The sequence below is a fragment of the Mycteria americana genome, chromosome 14 (genome assembly GCF_035582795.1).
Source record: "Mycteria americana isolate JAX WOST 10 ecotype Jacksonville Zoo and Gardens chromosome 14, USCA_MyAme_1.0, whole genome shotgun sequence".
Lineage (NCBI taxonomy): Eukaryota > Metazoa > Chordata > Aves > Ciconiiformes > Ciconiidae > Mycteria > Mycteria americana.
Genome location: NC_134378.1, coordinates 1,062,863 through 1,080,741, shown reverse-complemented (window position 1 = coordinate 1,080,741; position 17,879 = coordinate 1,062,863). Strand labels below are relative to the sequence as shown.

Below are 17,879 nucleotides of genomic sequence, written 5' to 3'. Positions count from 1 at the left end.
TTCCATAAATAGACAAGCTTTCTCCCTTGCCCCCCAAAACAGCAGTACTAAGAAAAACATCTTTTCCCTTTTACTATTAGCAGAAATAAATGCACAAGCAAAAGAAAACCCTGCTTGCATTAGATAAGAAATGATTAAAAAACACACCAAAGAACCCCACACCTTAAGAACATGGAAAATGGCACACAGTAGGACCAATTCTAAGAGCAGGCAGAGCGAAAGGGGCAAAGTTAATTTGCCAAAGCCAATTTAACAGCTCACTCCTGCCAAAATTCAGATGCCTCTCACCTTTGCCTTTCTTTCCCAACCATACCTCCCACGCCCCGTTCTGAGACAGCTCTAAGCTTTCTGACCCTTCAAAACCAACTTAGCTCACTAACTTAAGATGAAACCCATCCACCGTGCAGTTTTCTGCTGTTTTTGTGAGCTGAATCAGGTTGCTGAACAGTTAAATACTAAGTCAGTACAAGAGATGGGGTAAGAATGCCGAGCAAGCTATAATTCTTCTGGCAGCAGCAGGACTGTCTTTACCCAGCTTCAGGGAAATACTCATGGTGTATAAAACTACTTTTTCCAGTCAAAATCAGAAGCAGCTAGCCCTCTGCAAAACCTGAAGTAACAAACACCACTTTAATGAATACCACCACCCTCACACCCCATTTGAAAAATTAAGTGTGGAATTGCAGTGTGCTTGAAGATTTGACACAGATTTTTTTGAACAATTAAAGCACACAAGTACTTTTTGTAACACATTACAGAACAACTAACTCCTCTAAACCATTAGTGTTACACCCCATGCAGAGGGCAGAGTATGCACTATGAAATGTATTGTTTTGGTACACTTTTTTGGAAAAGAGGATGCAGTATTTTGCCAAGTGCACACATCATGTAAGTATGTATCAGCGAGGGTGAGACAAAACCCATGCGCTTTGGCACTTGGGGCAGAAGGCAAAGAGATCTCCCATTAGCCTTAGCTGAAGGGGTCCATACTGCAGCTCTAAAGTCTGCCCGAGCACACTCTCACATTCACACATACAGCTTGAATTTAATTTCACCAAAGGCTCTCCTGTGCCCGAGTGCATCATAGTCAGCAGTCTTTCTCTTTGAACTCCAGGTGGGCTATCATCACCCTAGGTGTTTCACCTTGCTACATGAGATCTTTAGAAGTCTGAAGTCCCCAGTTCAACATCCTACCAAAAGCTCATGTAGACAGCAAAGCTCCTGGTGTGCTTACAGGAGAGTCTGGGCTGCCAGGGGCCCACAGCAGCGCTCCACAGCTGGCCAGCGTGGAAGACCCCAACCTCAGATACTGTCACACACCCCCACCACTGCATCTAGACAAGGAGTTGTGTATGTGGTCAGTCACCCCCGTGGGAATGGGGTCGCAGGCAGCCAGATGCAGAACACAAAAAAAGACTACCACACCATTAGTGGGTTAAAAGTCTCAGAGAAGAACCCCAGACTATTTTTAAGGTCCAAGAGGAATTAACTACAACAGCTATCCCAGTAGAGGTGCATGCACTGTGCAAAGCTAAAAGCTGCTCAGCTTCTTCCTCTGCCTCCACTACAAGACGCCCGCCTCATGAGTCTTACATTACAAACTATTTTATTCACTGAAAATTAATTACTAACCACACTTTCACAAAAACCTTGGATATAGTATTTTTTTCCCCTCAATACATACTATATTTAACAGCTTTTTAAAAAAATTTTTAATTCAGCTTACACAGCCAGTAAAAGACACTTCAGAGGAACACCTTCTACCAATGCTCAGTTGGACTTTTTTTTTTAAATTATTGTTTCAGTGCAGACTGCCAAATCCTATTATCATAGGAAGATGGAGTTTGACAGAGTAACAAGGAGGTTGTTTTCATAAGGTTAGGCCATATATTGCCTATATAGAATCCTCCTTTAACAAATTGTGATATTATTTGACAGACTACTGAATATTTTAAATCTCATATCTGGTATTAGTAAAAAGCAATCATTAGAATTCCTTAAAATCAGTGGCAAGACATCCGGAAGAACACAGTGGACACAACAGGTTTCAAGATTCAATATCACAGCTTCAGAAAAATGACCATTTGCTCTTTTACATCACTTAATAACTTTTTAAAGAAAGCTATTTCTACAAAAGTGGAATCTATAGTGACAAAAAATTGTTTGCAGTGGGGAATACAGTACCAATAAACCTTTTCCTTGCATTATTTTTTACAGAAACACAGAATGTATTTCTAGTAAAAAGGATCTTATAATTCAGTGAGACAGGAGGATCTTGAGGTACTTTGCTTAAAAGGACTAAATCATTGAGGTTTTTCCAAAAGACAAACAACATGTAAAAGCTGATAGTCTAATTCCACAGCCAATTTTTTTTTTCTGAACACAGTTTTTGTGTCTGTTCAAGTCTTCTGCAGTCTCACATCAGCTCACACTTCTGGCAGATGACAACATTTGTTTGCACACATTTAAGCAAAAAAGCAGTAGGAGACAGGCAGCTCTTCAGAATTTACAATAGCACATTATCTCTGAAGAATTTTTAATAAGCCTGAAGCATATCAAGAATAATGCTTCAGATTTCAGGTGCTATATAGTGTTACTTAAAACTTACCAGCCAGTGTTTACACCTACATTACCTTTCAGTCAAATTTGAGCTACTCAGTTACCAGTAGACACAACGAAACACAGCTTTTCTTCTCAGCAGTACTAGTCACCCACTACTCATAAACTAAGTGAAACTGGCACTTGTAGTATAAAGATCTGAAGATGACAGTCAAAATTCAGCACCTTATAAAAACAGGTACTGCACACAGCTGTTGCCACAAAGTTTATAAACAAAGTGGTCAGTGCTCACAAAATGCTAAAAGCATAGCACTTGCATTGCTGATTAGACAAAAAGAGAAAGAAGCCTTGTTTGGGGAAGAGATAGCTGGTTTTATTTTAGACTTCAGATTTATTTGTTTTGTATTTGAAACTAAAGGCCATCTACAACTTCATGCATTCAAATATTATTATTGTGTATACAGATGGTCATTTAAAAGTGACCTGAGATCCCTTCCCTATCAATTCCAGGATATACTTGCAAATGATAAATTGTTATGGCTGTATTTATGGAGAAGACAGCCATTTTATTCTCCTTATTTAAAGAGAATAAAATAATGATTCAGTTACTATTCCTAGCTATCCACAGGTAAGACAAAAGCATTACCTAGGAATGCATCCACTAAACAGCTGATCCCACGCATGGCACGAAAGAATATTTGAGGCAGATGTTTAAGGCAGGGGTACTGATTCAGTTCTTGAGTCATCCCACTCACATTCAGAAACTGCTCCTGAAATTTGGGGGTAGAGCTAATAATGGCTGGGTTACTCAAATCCACAGGATTACTGCATACAAAGAGAGCAAAATATATTTTAGTCAGTTTAAGAACAGCTGTTTGGGTTTTTAAAATACTTAAAGACACAATAGTTTAAGGCATTTAAATAACAACACAAAATATCATCCAATATCAATATATTTTTAGCTGTTACTCCATCACAGGAAGTCAACTAACTTCCTGGTTGTCTTAATTTCAAACATCATCCGAATTACACTGAATAATTTTATTAAGATCCAATGAACCAGAGCATACACTTGATAGAATAATCCCACCGCTGCAGTAATATTAATAACTTGTGAGGTCTTTTGAACTCAGTTTAAGAAGTCCTCACATTGACAGAATTATTCTCAAAAGGTAAACAATGAATTAAATATTGCCAGCAACCAGTGACAAGAAAGGGAGTAGGTTGTAAGAGTCTGAGCAATATTTCCTGACTGATACAAATCCTGTAACAGCAATTCCAGATTTGAAGAGTAGGGTACTTGTGACATTACTATCACAAAAGAAAAAAAAAAAAGAACAGATTTTTTTTTTAGTTAGTCAAGAAGTAGATTTTGAACAGTGCAATGTTTATCTAGCTTTAATTAGTACATAACGTTTATATTAAACATTATGTTTAATTCTGGCCATTCAGAACATTAATGTCATACCATTCCCGAGAATCTTTAAAACCAAGCATGCCACTTGGTTCTGTCGTGTATTTAAGGAAGAGTAACATGGATGTTAAAATTAACTGTATAGCTTTCTTCATAGAAACAAACATACACCCATTTTAAAAATAATCTTTTGTAGGTTAAATTTAACACCCTGGAGAATAAATGGAAGCAGTATACGTCTCTGAGCTATTGTTCTGCTTTTCCTGTTTGCTATTCCAGAGCAACAAAATTGTATTGAAGTCTTGTTTTTCAGATCCTCCAAAATGCCAAATAGCCAAAACCTTTTTAATTATATGAACCAGTTTACATTCTGAAAGAGTCAAAGAGTTCAAAGTTGAACAACCTACTCAAAACCTTGCTCTGGACTACTGCAGGGCACTGGTACAACAATTCTCTCGTGCTTTATTCTAATTAGGTGCTTAATCTTAGCAATCTCCAGAGAAATTTTTCACCTGTCATGCAAATTTATAGAAATGATGCAAGAATATGAACAATGGATGACTGTAATTACAATACCTCAGCATGTGTAAAAAGCGAAACCAAGTTTGTGCAACACACTCATTATCCATTTCAGGAGGAATCAGACCAGCATCTTCATCAGGAATTTTAAATGGAGGAAATGAAGGTCCATATGTAAAACGCAGCAGTCTAGAAAGCAAGTCAGACAGATCTGTCATTCAGCCAATACTCCTCAAAAATTTAACAGTGCATTTGAGCCTCAAAGGTATCAGCAGTCCACAGGTGACCCACAAGCAACACACCACATCCCAAGTTTTCCAAGAGATCCCCATTTTATACAATCATTTAGCCCTTCTTAAAGCTTTGAAGGGTACGCGCCTTGGAGCCTGCCCAAAGGTCCAACCAAATCAAAGAGCTGTTAAGGCATAACACCCCATAGCAGCTCTCCCATCTGTTTAGGCAGGGGGGTTACCAATTAACATAGGCGCACACACATAACTGACAAGATGTTACATAAGGGGGGGGGGGGGGAGGAATTTAAGCCCTTATCCTCAAGGATCTTTAGCTAAAGTGTCCAGTGACACCAGCAACTCACATTAGGTTACAGGTCTAAACTTCAAGTTACTGATGACTTGCAATTTACACCAGCACACTGAGCAACACTCGATGCCATCCTACAAGCAGCACAGGATTTGCAACCCACAGAGCAGCAAGCTCTTCAGAAAAGATGCACTATGTTTTGCAGAAGCTGGGAGTTGCAGAACAGTGAAGAGCAAACCTGCAGAGGGCTTCACAGCAATGCAGTATCATGAGAGTAATAGTTTTGACAAATAGAGATCTTTCTCTAGATGTCCTGTAACTACCTGACAAGTCACCAATAAGCTTCACTGAGCCACTGCTGTCTGGTTCAACCCCTGCTTCATCCCCAGCTTTGCAAACTTACAGATCAATTTCCCTGATCAACATAATCTTGGTGTTCTCTAAAAGGATGGAAGAGATCTGAGTTGTACCTTCTCAATATCCTAGCACTCCCAGAAATCAGTTTTTGTCTTTCCCTAAGCTAAACTCACTTTTAGCACCATTTCTTGCTTCAGTTTTCACGCACTTATTTCTAAGCTAAGAGTTGCTTGTAATGGACAAATGTCCCATTTCATCGTTGCCCACTTATAAAGACATAGTTTTACAGAGGTAAAGTCATTACAACTAGGAGAAATGAGAGGAGAGCAGAAGTCTATGGCCAACTCCTAAACCAAGAGTTAAATGGGCTGAATTACCATCTTCCACCTTCCCCAGCACTGGGCACTACAGTAACTTGCAGCCAACTAATGCAAAATACTAAAAATACAACTAAGTGTGTTTTGAATCACAAGCTATCATAGTAACTAGCTTGGATAGAAAAGCAAGCGAGCTTTAGGACATGAGGCCTTCAAGTCCAAACCAGAAATACACACACCTGTACCAGGCAGCAACTGCTTTCCAGTATGCCACACTGATGCCCCAGCACCCATTTACATTTAGTGCCCCAAAGGCATCACCCCATAGTAGGTTTCTGCTGAGGAATTACCTAGCTCTGAAACCCAGAAGAGTGAGCACACCCCATGCAAAGCCATGCCTCACATCCCTGTTCTGCAGTAGACGGCACTACTTCACAATTCTCCCCTTACGAGCTGCAAGAAATCAGTTTTTCAAGGAGCATGGCCGTTTCAGTTATAGTTTTAACTGAAGTTTGGGACATTTTCAAGATTGACTGAAAACAGAAATAAATTGCAATCCACACATCCAAGACAGTTAAAATAGACTTAAAGCACCCTACATGGGTAAAAGAACCACCTACTGGTATGGCAACACAAGTAAGAGCCTAGTTTCATCCTGCTATGAAGTCATAGCCATGGACACAGATTAACACCGCGTACGTGTACAGATTTCCAAATATAATTTTCCATATGGTTTTAAGTTGAGACATTTACTCTCAGCTTATTGCTAATATCCCAATTCAGAAAACTGTTTACTAAAACAACACTAACTGTTTGACGCTGGAGCTTCATTCAAGTATTAAAAGTGCAGCTTAAAATACCACTGAATTTAGAGTTAGCCTCAGAGGAGTTCAGCTTTCTATGTATTAGGCGTAAACCAACAGTACTGAACAGCAGACTAAAACATTACAGAAAATCTGCAGATTACTATGCATCAACAGAACTAAGACTGCTAGTCAACAGTGGAAGATAAAGCGTGGGCATAGTGCATGGAGCAGAACACCAACGCATGTTTTGAGACAGGGCTGTTCTTTTCAGATCAGTGAATCATAAAATATTTTCTGTTATGCAACGCTACATCTAATGAGCTAAAAATAGCTAAAGAAATAGTGTGGGAAATATGCAGAACTTGTATTGCAGCTTTATTTCCCACAGGTTTAACAAGTAGCTGCATAACCTGGGGGGGGGGGGGGGGGGGGGGGGGAGAACAAAAAAAGAAAAATCTATCCACACTTGGAACTTTGACAGGTAATTCAAAAGCAAGAGTTTTCAGAGTAAAAATAAACCCTTGCAGAAAAGCATACTATCGAATTTTTCACAGTGCAGCAATTTTAATACATCTTTGAACTTTCATTGAAATGGTTATGGACGTCTCAGGAGAGCTACAAGGAGCTCTCAGACCCCTGCTCCTCACCACTTAATCTAGTTCTTTCCTCCAAGAGGCTGAGATTTGTCCCGCAAAGACTTCATACCACAAAGACCCCAGTATTAAGGGCACTGAGACTCCCCTCTGTTCAGGGCCTTCTATACAGCCTAACCTCTCCTGCAGCCTCCCTGTTCCCATGCCCAGCAAGGCTTGGTACAGCTCTCCTCCAACATTCTCTGGACAAGAGTGCCACTGCTCAGACAAGAGCCTGCAGTCTGCCTCTGGCCCGTCGCATCCCTACTGCCAGGGCACAAGCGCCAGGCAGCTATAGCACGGCTTCAGCTCCACAGGGCAGGAGAGGCAGAGTCCAAGAGTCACCTCAAACACAGCAACATGCAGTAGTAACAAGCACCTAATAATTTTGGTGGTAACTGCCATTAAACATACAGACTATAATGCTACACTAATATTCATGACTCATTCTTCACGGGCATGATGAAGAGTCACAGTGATGGAGATTAATATAAACACACTGTAAAGTGCTAAATATCAGAGAGATGCTGAGATTACACAATAACAGAGAATCCAATTCAGATCCAGATCTTCACTTGCGGAATGAAGACACACACACAAACAGTAAAAGCCAAGGATACTAACAAGATCTCTCACTTTGTTTTGTTCGTTCACTTTTGGATTGCTGTGCATTCCACAAATAAGCAACTCCAGAGAAAAACATGTATAACCATGATCATCCCCATACACACATGTTTATTTCCATGGGATTTCTCCTACCTGGAAGTAAGGGCACAGATGACCTTGCTCCACTGCTCAACTACTGCAGGGTGATGTCGCCAGTTGGCCACCATCTCTTTGGCAGTTTTCCAGTAAGGTGGTGTCGGAAAGCACCGTGTACAAGCTAGTAACCACACCTCAAACAACACGCCAATTAATTTTTCAGCCAGATTCTCAGCAATGCCACCTTATAACAGAAACAAAGCACGCCTTTAGTGTGTATTCAATCTAAATAACTTAAACTGAAATCTCCATGGGGAGATATTTGAAGTGTGTAAAGATTAAGTTCATTTTTTTCACCATTTTTTGTTTAAGAGTGATTCCTGATTGCTTCCTACAGCCAATTAGCCTTTCTACAAGACCAAACATAACATAAAGCCCAGTCACATATGTGTGTCACTAAGGGACACTGGGAATTCACTGACCTTAGCCTGTCTTCTGTTGCACTCTACCTATATTGATGCCTTCATTTTTTTTTTTAAATAAGTATAAACTGGCAATATTATTTTCCAGTAGGCAGGCCAAACAGCAAGACATATAGGTGTTTCAGTGAAACAAATAGGGCACAACATTATCTGAAACCCTTCACCATGAACTGTTCCCGTACAGAGTTCTGCAAAAATACATTTAAGAGAATACAGCTCCAAATCATTCAGTCTTTTCTGACAATGCTTTATTTCAGAGTAGCGTAGAAGAATTAGGAGCGAGCTATTGTGCTTTGGTGGCTGCTAAGAGCTTTTATCAGGTTTCTCCCCATCCCCCTCCAGGCAGCTCAACATCAAGCAGAGCCAAAGGTTTTCCAGTAATTGAACCAAATGGAAGTTGAACATGAACCTTGCACAGTTGGAGCTGCTAGAAGAGTGTCATTGATCTGAAGAAGGAATAATAACAAAACCTCCCAGGTTTCTCTTGCCATAATTGTCGATTCGCGAGCCAGTTTCTGAACGGCTTTCAAAACCTGCAAGCACAATCTAATCTGACTAGATCCTGGGTCTGGCCTGCAAGAGAAAAAAAAAACAGTACTTGAGTCTCTAAACAAGAACTATAAAGTGATGCGTACAATAATCTGAACTTTGAGCAATTACAAGAGGAAACATCAATATTATTGAACAAGAGCCAAGAACATTAACTAATATGCTTCTATACACCCTAACTCTGTCTCTAAGCAGCCTAACTATGCCTTCATGAGTACAAGATGTACCGTAACATTCTTCCCTACATGACAGAACTCACCACTGCAGAGTGAACACTAACTGGAGCAAACTCAACCCATTATCCCAAAGGAATTTATCTTAGACCAAGCAATGAGAATGTAGTCGAGACATCACTAATTGTTACATACATAATTCAGAAGGAAAATGGCAAAATTAGGAGAAAATAGTTAGCAAACTAATCTTAATTCTTCCTAGTTCTCCTCTTACTTCCAAATGTAGATCCAACTCTTATCCCCAATTCCTTGGATTTAGGGGGGAGGGGAAAAAAATATTTTTGAAGAGGGTCATTAAATAGGAAAATCAGACTAAAGGAAGAGGGGATAAGCAAGGAAGCCAGGGAACAAGTTGATATGACCAAGGTTTTCTCTATAGTAACAACCAGTTCCACACTACCACTGCTGAATCACTCAACATGAAATGTTGCAGAAGCAGCACAAAGCAGCATGCTCTCTTCCCATCAGTTAGTTTGGACAAGGCAGAACGGGTACAAAATAGTAACATGAAACATTCTGGACAGTATCTGAGGATACTGGTAAACAAAGCTGAGGAAGCCTAGAAGTTTAGAGGTGAAAGAGGAGACTACAAATTAGAGCATGCAATATATGCAAGCCATATTTCAACTTGTAAGCCATTTCCTCATCCCTCCTACCACTTACTGAAAGGATGACCAAAAAAATCATAAGATATTACCTTCCACTGGACTACTAAGTAGTATTACCAGATTCCTACCAAACATTTTCAATGTGGTATTACCCACAAGTCCTGTTGCATGGTAAGCATCTTAAGAACATGCTGATCCACTATACAGAGATCTGCTTTTCTCAGAGAATAGTAGCTCGCATTGAGATCACTTATCAACAGACACACTTTAAAAATACTATCAACTCTTATCTTGATAGAATAAATGTATTACAGTACTGGAAAAAAGATTACAAAGAGACAAGATAATATCTAATGCAAAATTGCAGACTACTTAATCGCAGTTCAGCACTTCAGTGGGTTGCTTGATGCTAGCGCTAGATCCTAACAGACAGTCTCCGTAGAACAACAAACCTGGGACGAGTAAGCCCTGCCTTGGTTATAGCACTATTTTTTTCCCTGAGCAACAACAGAGCAGATACTTTAATCAAAAGAGATCCTTAATCTTGACAGGCTTGAAGTTTCAAAGCCCGTTTCAACACTTGTTTCCCTAATGATTTAGGGAATCTATATGAAGGGGGCTTACATGTAGGAGCTCCATGTGCAAGATGACTAATGGGATATTTCTGAGCTAATCTGGTAAAAGCAACTCTAAAGTCCCCATCCATCTATGAGTTCCTCTTGTCCACATAGTCAACTGAATGGCAAACTTTGGTTGCAGCATTTTGCAGACTCATGTCCAGATTTCTACACAGCCTGGCCTTTTCATTCCCATTCTCATGATTTCCCATGAGAAGCAGAAGTCATTACAAAAAAGTGTCTACTACACTTGGACAGTCACATGTTCCACAGTCTCTCAAGTAATTTCAGACATTTTAGTTGCACAGAAGACCCTGGTATCTACACCTCAATCTTCCGGGGAAGGGAGGTAGGAGGAGAGAGTTCTTGTATTTGCCTTCTGTGCTTCCAACAAGAGTTTGTGGCACTGAAACTTTATCTGACAGCAGTAACTACTACTGCTGCTTAAGTAATCTGCAAGGCTTCCTGAATATCGTAGGGTTGTTAGAGACAGAAAGCCTGGGGGTTGTGTGGGGACTGCTCAAATACCTCAAGAAAAGAAGCGTTCATTTCATCAGGGTGGACAGAAGGTCAGTGCTGGAGGGAAGGATGCAAGCACCCTCTCTCTAGTCAGGCCAGCAGACACAGGAAAAGCAACCTGACTCACCCATCTTTCACTGTTCTTATTTTTCAGCACCACACTATTTCAAGGACTACGCATGTAAAAATTTGACTAGCAAAGAATTCATTCTCTGCTATGCCAAGGGAATAAAGGTTGCCAGACAGCAGACTCTATTCTGCATTAGAGACAACTGCATTAGAGCTTAGAGACAACTTCTGCAGAAGTCTAATCCAGAAGCGTGCTTTCCTCAGATTCGTGCCATTGCCCTGACCATCTTTTAATGGGAATTAAAATGCCTTTTTCACTACAAGTTAAGAGCAATGACAACTAAGGTTAGGTGGCAGACTTTGAAGCAATCAATAAATAGCAATGAACTCCTCATCTCAATTTGTATGAGTTATTATTCAAAGCCCTTTATTAACAAAGCCTTCAGGTAAAGTTACATGATCCAAGCACAGCAGAGCACTTTGAAGGCCACTTGCAGTGATGCATCATTAATAATGATAAAAGCAGTTCATCTGGTACTTACAGACATATACTAAACATTGATCTTAAGTAATTTCAGGTAGCTAATATTTAGTACTGTTTCACAGGGCACCATTAAATAATCTCCTCTTACTTATCCAACACATATTTTCAACAGCAGCAGGTAAACTTGTCATAAACTAGAAACAAAGTATGATGTTTGAGCACTCTGAGAATATAACTTTGTCCAAGACCTAGAACCTAGAAGTGTGTGTATCTCAACATTATCATCCAAGGATGTCCCGTAACACCAGGCTGTCAGATAGCAAGCACTGTTCCGCAGGATTCTTTCAAAACTACCACTGCAAGACGGTCAGCATAATTATGCGCATTTAACACGCAGCAAGATGCAGGCACAAAGCAGCCACTTAACTGCAAGATCCTCCAGCACATCAGAAATGTGGTCAAGTGTTGAGTAAACAAGGCATGGGATTGCCATGACATGCTCTTAGTTATATCAGTTTTACACAACACCAAGCACGTGGTCACACAGTGACGCTATTTAACCTTTCCCCCTGCCCTCCAGTCATCTAATAGAGATGGTTCTTGAAGTTCTTAGAACAGTAAACATTCAAGTCTATGAATGATCTGTAACTCTAATTACCTAAACACAGCAGCAACAACTCAATTTGCTACTGAAAATTACAAAACAGGTTTGGAGAGACACCTTCCTCCTAACTTTGCAACAATAGCAGTCTTACTTTCATCATGGCTCATCAGGCCTCTTTGACAGGTTACCTGCTGACTACAGCTTCGAATTCCAGAGCCTCCTGAGTGTCCCAGCCCTAACACTTACCTCGGTACAAAGAGATTTTGGAGATGTTTGAGAATGCTTTGAACATAAAGGTTTGGTTCCTTAATAACTGGTAAAGGAATGGAGTCCTTAGGTAATACAAGAGCCATAATCCAATCTGTATATACATCGACACAGTATTTCACAGTATCGCCGTCCAGAGGGAGGGTCAGTCCGTAACAAACCACCTCCATAGTCCATTTTACCTAACCAAACACAAAGTAAAAGTTATTAAAAATAAATATTAGCAAGTAAACAATAGTCAGTGCACATTGGTTCTAACTCAACAAAATAACAGTAGTTTTGTGGTACAGGCAACTAACATATACTGCATGAAAACACCAAGTCATTAATTTGTATATCATGACATTATGAAGATTATGAATAAATGGCGAATCACACTAAATCCTGAATCTCTTTAGTCTAACCTCTAGAGAGAGCTCTTCAGAACATACAAGACCTGATATAATGGAAGATTTTCAAATTCTAGTAAATATTTGTACTATACAAAGACTTTTAAAAGAAGTCATATACTGTTGCTTTAAAAATGAAGGTAACTAGGCTTTATGTGTTAACTGCTAAATTCCTTGGTTGTTTTTTGGGTTTTGGTTTTTTCCTTTTTGCTTTAGCCTGAACTTCATGGTACAGTAGTTCACAAACACTTACTACTAGGTCATGAAGTACACTGTTGCTATGAAATAACTATTAATAGAAGCCTTATGTAGACTACCAACCTACAAATACAGCACACTTCATAAAATTTGGACTATTAAAGAGAGGAAAATAAAAGAGACTACAGAAAATCATTAAGTTGCTACTCTAGAGATCATAGTTTCCTTCATGCTAAGGAAATGCACTTACTTCTTTGTCTGTTTTTAGTAAACTCTCATTTCCAACTGATGATGTAATTAAAGCTTGTCCAAGAGGACGCACCACTGCATTTGCCACTTCTCTCCCCACGTTTTCAGGATAGCTGTGAAGTACACTGGTATTACCCTGATCATTTTGAATGACAAGATGCAAGGATCTCCACTCTGAGTACATAGTGCCTCTATGCTACAATCCAAATAAAACCTGGGGAGCAAGGAATAAAGAGAGACATAATTAGTAGATATAACTATGACATGAGTTACCAAAACTGAGGCTGTTTGCCATTATACAGACCCTTGAAAATTCAAGATGCACGTGTCCATGTCACACATTTGAAGACCTAGAAGAGATTCCAACAGCTGTTTTTCAACCTTAATATGTTTTTTTTAATATAGCCTTGTTTCTTTTAAAAAAAAAAATATTACAGTAAATTTCAGTTAGGGACTAGCAGCCCATTTGAGACACTTAAACTTAATTAGGTATGCCCTAATGCATTTCAAATCCTTGTAAAGTCAATACACACAGAGTCACTCCCTAAGCTACATTTGCCCCAAAGATTCAGGATAGAAAAGCCACTAAAAGTTTCCCAGATAGCACTCTCAGAACTAGACAGAAGCAGCATAGAGTTCTCCTTTCAACAACACTCCCAATGCAACTGCAGTGGTGCATTTTCCCTTATTGCAGATTGAGCCAGCTCAGGAAGCCAAGCTGACAGTGAACTAACCAGGTTTTTGCAGTGGTGAGTTTTGGGGTTTTTTTTTTTGGCATTGTTGTGAAACCACAAGCAAGAGAGGTGGATTAGAATCATAGAATGCTTTGGACTGGAAGGGACCTTTACAGGTCATCTAGTCCAACCCCCCTGCAAGAGCAGGGACAGCTTTACATAGATCAGGTCACTCAGAGCCCCGTCCAACCTGACCTTGAATGTTTCCAGGGATGGGGCCTCCACCACCTCTCTGGGCAACCTGGGCCAGTGCCTCACCACCCTCAGTGTAAAAAATTTCTTTCTTAAATCCAGTCTAAATCTGCCCTCCCTTAGTTTAAAACCATTGCTCCTTGTCCTGTCACAACAGGCCTTGCTAAAAAGTCTGGCCCTGTCTTTGCTATAGGCCCCCTTGAAGTACTGGAAGGCTGCTATAAGGTCTCCCCGCAGCCTTCTCTTCTCCAGGCTGAACAACCCCAGGTCTCTCAGCCTGTCCTCGTAGGAGAGGTGCTCCAGCCCTCGGATCATCTTCCTGGCCCTCCTCTGGACCCGCTCCAACAGCTCCATGCCCTTCTTGTGCCGAGGGCTCCAGAGCTGGACGCAGTACCCCAGGTGGGCTCTCACCAGAGCCGAGCAGAGGGGCAGAATCCCCTCCCTCCACCTGCTGGCCACGCTGCTTTTGATGCAGCCCAGTTGGCCTCCTGGGCTGCGAGCGCACGTTGTTGGCTCATGGCCAGCTTTTTATCCATCAGTACCCCCAAGTCCTTTTCCGCAGGGCTGCCCTCGATCACATCATCCCCCCGCCTGTATTGAAACTGAGGATTGCCCCGACCCAGGTGTAGGACCCTGTGCTTGGCCTTGTTGAACCTCATGAGGTTCACACAGGCCCCCTTCTCCAGCTTGCCCAGATCCCTCTGGATGACATCCTGTCCTTCTGGCATGTCAACTGCACCACTCGGCTTGGTGTCATCTGCAAACTTGCTGAGGGTGCACTCAATCTCACTGTCAATGTCATTGATGAAGATATTGAACAGCACTGGTCCCAGTACGGACCCCTGAGGGACACCACTCATCACTGATCTCCATCTGGACATTGAGCCGTTGACCGCTACCCTCTGGATGCGACCATCCAACCAATTCCTTATCCACTGAACAGTCCAGCCATCAAATTCATATCTCTCCAATTTAGAGAGAAAGATGTTGTGGGGGACCGTGTCAAAGGCTTTACAGAAGTCCAGATAGATGACATCTATTGCTTTTCCCTTGTCCACTGATGTGGTAACTCCCTCGTAGAAAGACACTAGGTTGGTCAGGCAGGACTTGCCCTTGGTGAAGCCATGCTGGCTGTCTTGAATCACCTCCCTATCCTCCCTGTACTCTAGCACAGCTTCTAGGAGTATCTGTTCCATGATCTTCCCAGGCACAGAGGTGAGGCTGACAGGTCGGTAGTTCCCAGGGTCATCCTTTCTACCCTTTTTAAAGATGGGCACAACGTTTCCCTTCTTCCAGTCACCAGGGACTTCACCTGACTGCCATAACTTTTCAAATATCATGGAGAGTGGCTTGGCAACTACATCAACCAATTCCCTCAGGACTCTGGAATGCATCTCATCAGGTCTCATAGACTTATATATGTTCAGGTTCCTCAGGTGGTCACAAACCTGATCTTCCCTTACAGTGGGAGGGGCTTTACCCCCCTGGTCCCCAACATGTTGTCCATTGACTCAGGAGGGGCAAGGAGAACAGTTGCCAGAGAAGACTGAAGCAAAAAAAGTTGTTGAGTACCTCAGCCTTCTCCTCGTCTGTTGATACTAGGTCACCATTCTTGTTCATCAGTGGAGGTACGCTTTCTTTAACTTGCTTTTTCTGGTTGATATACCTGTAGAAGCCCTTCTTGTTATTCTTTGCATCCCTTGCCAAGCTCAGCTCCAGCTGCACCTTGGCCTTCCTGACCCCATCCCTACACAAACGGGCAGCATCCCTATACTCTTCCCAGGTTACCCATCCCTGCTTCCACTGCCTGTGCAGTTCCCTCTTGCTCTTTAGTTTGACCAGCATGTCTCGACTCAGCCATGCCAGTGTCTTCCCTTAGAAGATTAGAAGCAGCAAAAGTTAAGCTATGCTTCTACAGTCACTCTCAGCCAGAGCTTGCCCAGAAGCAGGGCAGGGTATGCCCTTCTGCTCCAAGAGCAATGGATTGTGCTGCACCATCAGCACGTACGCAACACCTACCTGCTGTACAGAAACAACCTTGGGAGCCTGGCCAGAGCAAGCAGCCCCAGGCAGCAGGGAGGCACAGTGCGACAAGGCCAGCTGCTAGTCACAGGACTGCCGTCCAGTCTCACCAGGCAGCACTGGGCAGCTCAAGGAGATGTGCCATGCGCTGCCAGTTTGATCTAGACATAAAAACATTCAGAAAGCCAAGCGGGCACAAACATTTTGTCTGCTGAGATAGTTTTTACCTGAATCAAGATCTGATATAACTCATGTGAGATGAACATCTGTGCCAACACAAAGGAGCAGCGAGGACACATGGCCAGGAGGGGTGGCAGGAGCATCCTTTCTGGCAGTAGCAGGCCTTTGTACCTCACTCACAGCAACATTAAAACTGCAGCTTAGGCAGGTGTACCACAGCAGCCTAAGCCATCAGAATTGGGACTGCTCTATCTCCCCCTTTCCTCCTCTCCCACCAACACCAGTAGTCTTTTATCAGTTATCTGAGCCAGCTGACCATGTGAACAATGAAACAAGGAAAACAGGGTTGGCACAGGAGAAAAGCAAGGAGTGTTCAACAGCCACAGCTTAGATCAGCTCAAGCTGTCACAAATGGCACCCCGAGGACCGTTCGCCAACTACACTTAGCTAGGACATTTTGGAAGCCAGTTAGTTATACAGGGAATGTTTTGAATGCCTCCCTTAGACATTCCTTGGCCCAAAACCAAATGAGAAGCCAGGCCTGGAAATACACCTTCCTAGGGACAAGCCACCATTTAAACAGGTCTGCCTATTTAGCTGACTCCAAGTGTTTATTTACACCCAAAACCTATGTTAAAAGCCTGATGATTCCCTTCAAGGGAGGAGAGAAGGCAAGGCAGCAAGATCTTGATTTTCCAAACTACATCCTTCCTGGTCTGAGGCAGCAATCACGTGTGCTCATCTGATAGCAAATTAATCAGAGCAGCCACAGCCTGCAGGAAGCATATCCTCTCCATCCTTTAGGCATTTTCTCTCCTCTGGGGGCCATGGCAGGGCGAACATGCATGCCACTGTGGTCAAAACCCTTAGGCTTGGAGGAAGACAACAATTCCAAGACACTAGCTCTTGGGACACAGAGAAGTCACAAAAAAACCACAAACAAACAAAAAAAAACAAACAAAAACCCCCAAATGAACATGATCCACAATCCTTAGCGATGGCTTCAGTCACTGCTTAACTTATTATATAGGTTTCCCTACTGCTATCTTTTCCCCTTTCTTCTTATCCTATACCCACTGGGTCTCTTCATCTTCCCCTTTCTGTCCCACCTGAACACTGCCTTTGTCTCCAGCTTATGTTTAGAGTGGAAGGAAGGACAGAAGTGAAATACCATCCACTTTGTAAGATTTCCCCTTCCCCTCTCAGGCCCAGAGCACTGCCTCTACCCCCAGAGCAGCGTGCCCCTTCCCCCAGCCCTGCTGCTCAGCACAAGGGAAGGGCGAAGGCACCCTCCGTCCCTCCCATTTGACACTTGAACTCATTACAGAAGCACGTAACACCATTTGAGGTTTAAATAAGCTGATTTCAACTGATAAAGCAGCATGTACTTTCCATTGCCACACTCCAGCTGAAGGACTGGCAGTTAACAGCTCATGGCAAACCTTATCAGCGTGCTGATAACTGCAAGCACACTTAGAGAGGCTGCCCCAATACCAGAACAGGGTTCTCAGAAGCACGGAACTGTTGCACAGTACAAGCAAATTTTAGGCAGCGCCTATGTAGGAGCTTTCTTGTCTAGAAAACAAAAGTCAGAGAGGACAAGGATTCCCAAATCCTGCTGCGTTTTGGAAAACCCT

At 42.0% G+C, this 17,879-nt stretch overlaps 1 protein-coding gene across 4 annotated transcripts in view; it reads right to left on the bottom strand.

The window, feature by feature from the left end:
- Nucleotides 1-17,879, bottom strand: part of RALGAPB (Ral GTPase activating protein non-catalytic subunit beta) — a 67,350-nt gene that overhangs the window by 45,300 nt on the left and 4,171 nt on the right. For 2 of the 4 annotated variants that reach the window (XM_075517560.1, XM_075517563.1), the window contains exons 2-7: nucleotides 13,116-13,328; nucleotides 12,258-12,460; nucleotides 8,738-8,901; nucleotides 7,904-8,090; nucleotides 4,550-4,681; nucleotides 3,206-3,384 (exon numbers count right to left, since the gene is read on the bottom strand). In XM_075517560.1, the coding sequence (XP_075373675.1) occupies nucleotides 3,206-3,384; nucleotides 4,550-4,681; nucleotides 7,904-8,090; nucleotides 8,738-8,901; nucleotides 12,258-12,460; nucleotides 13,116-13,298 (1,048 nt within the window). In that variant the 5' untranslated portion in view covers nucleotides 13,299-13,328. Of the gene's footprint in view, nucleotides 1-3,205; nucleotides 3,385-4,549; nucleotides 4,682-7,903; nucleotides 8,091-8,737; nucleotides 8,902-12,257; nucleotides 12,461-13,115; nucleotides 13,329-13,418; nucleotides 13,465-16,059; nucleotides 16,191-17,879 lie in introns of those variants that run through there. The other 2 variants (XM_075517561.1, XM_075517562.1) reach the window with 2 other exon arrangements.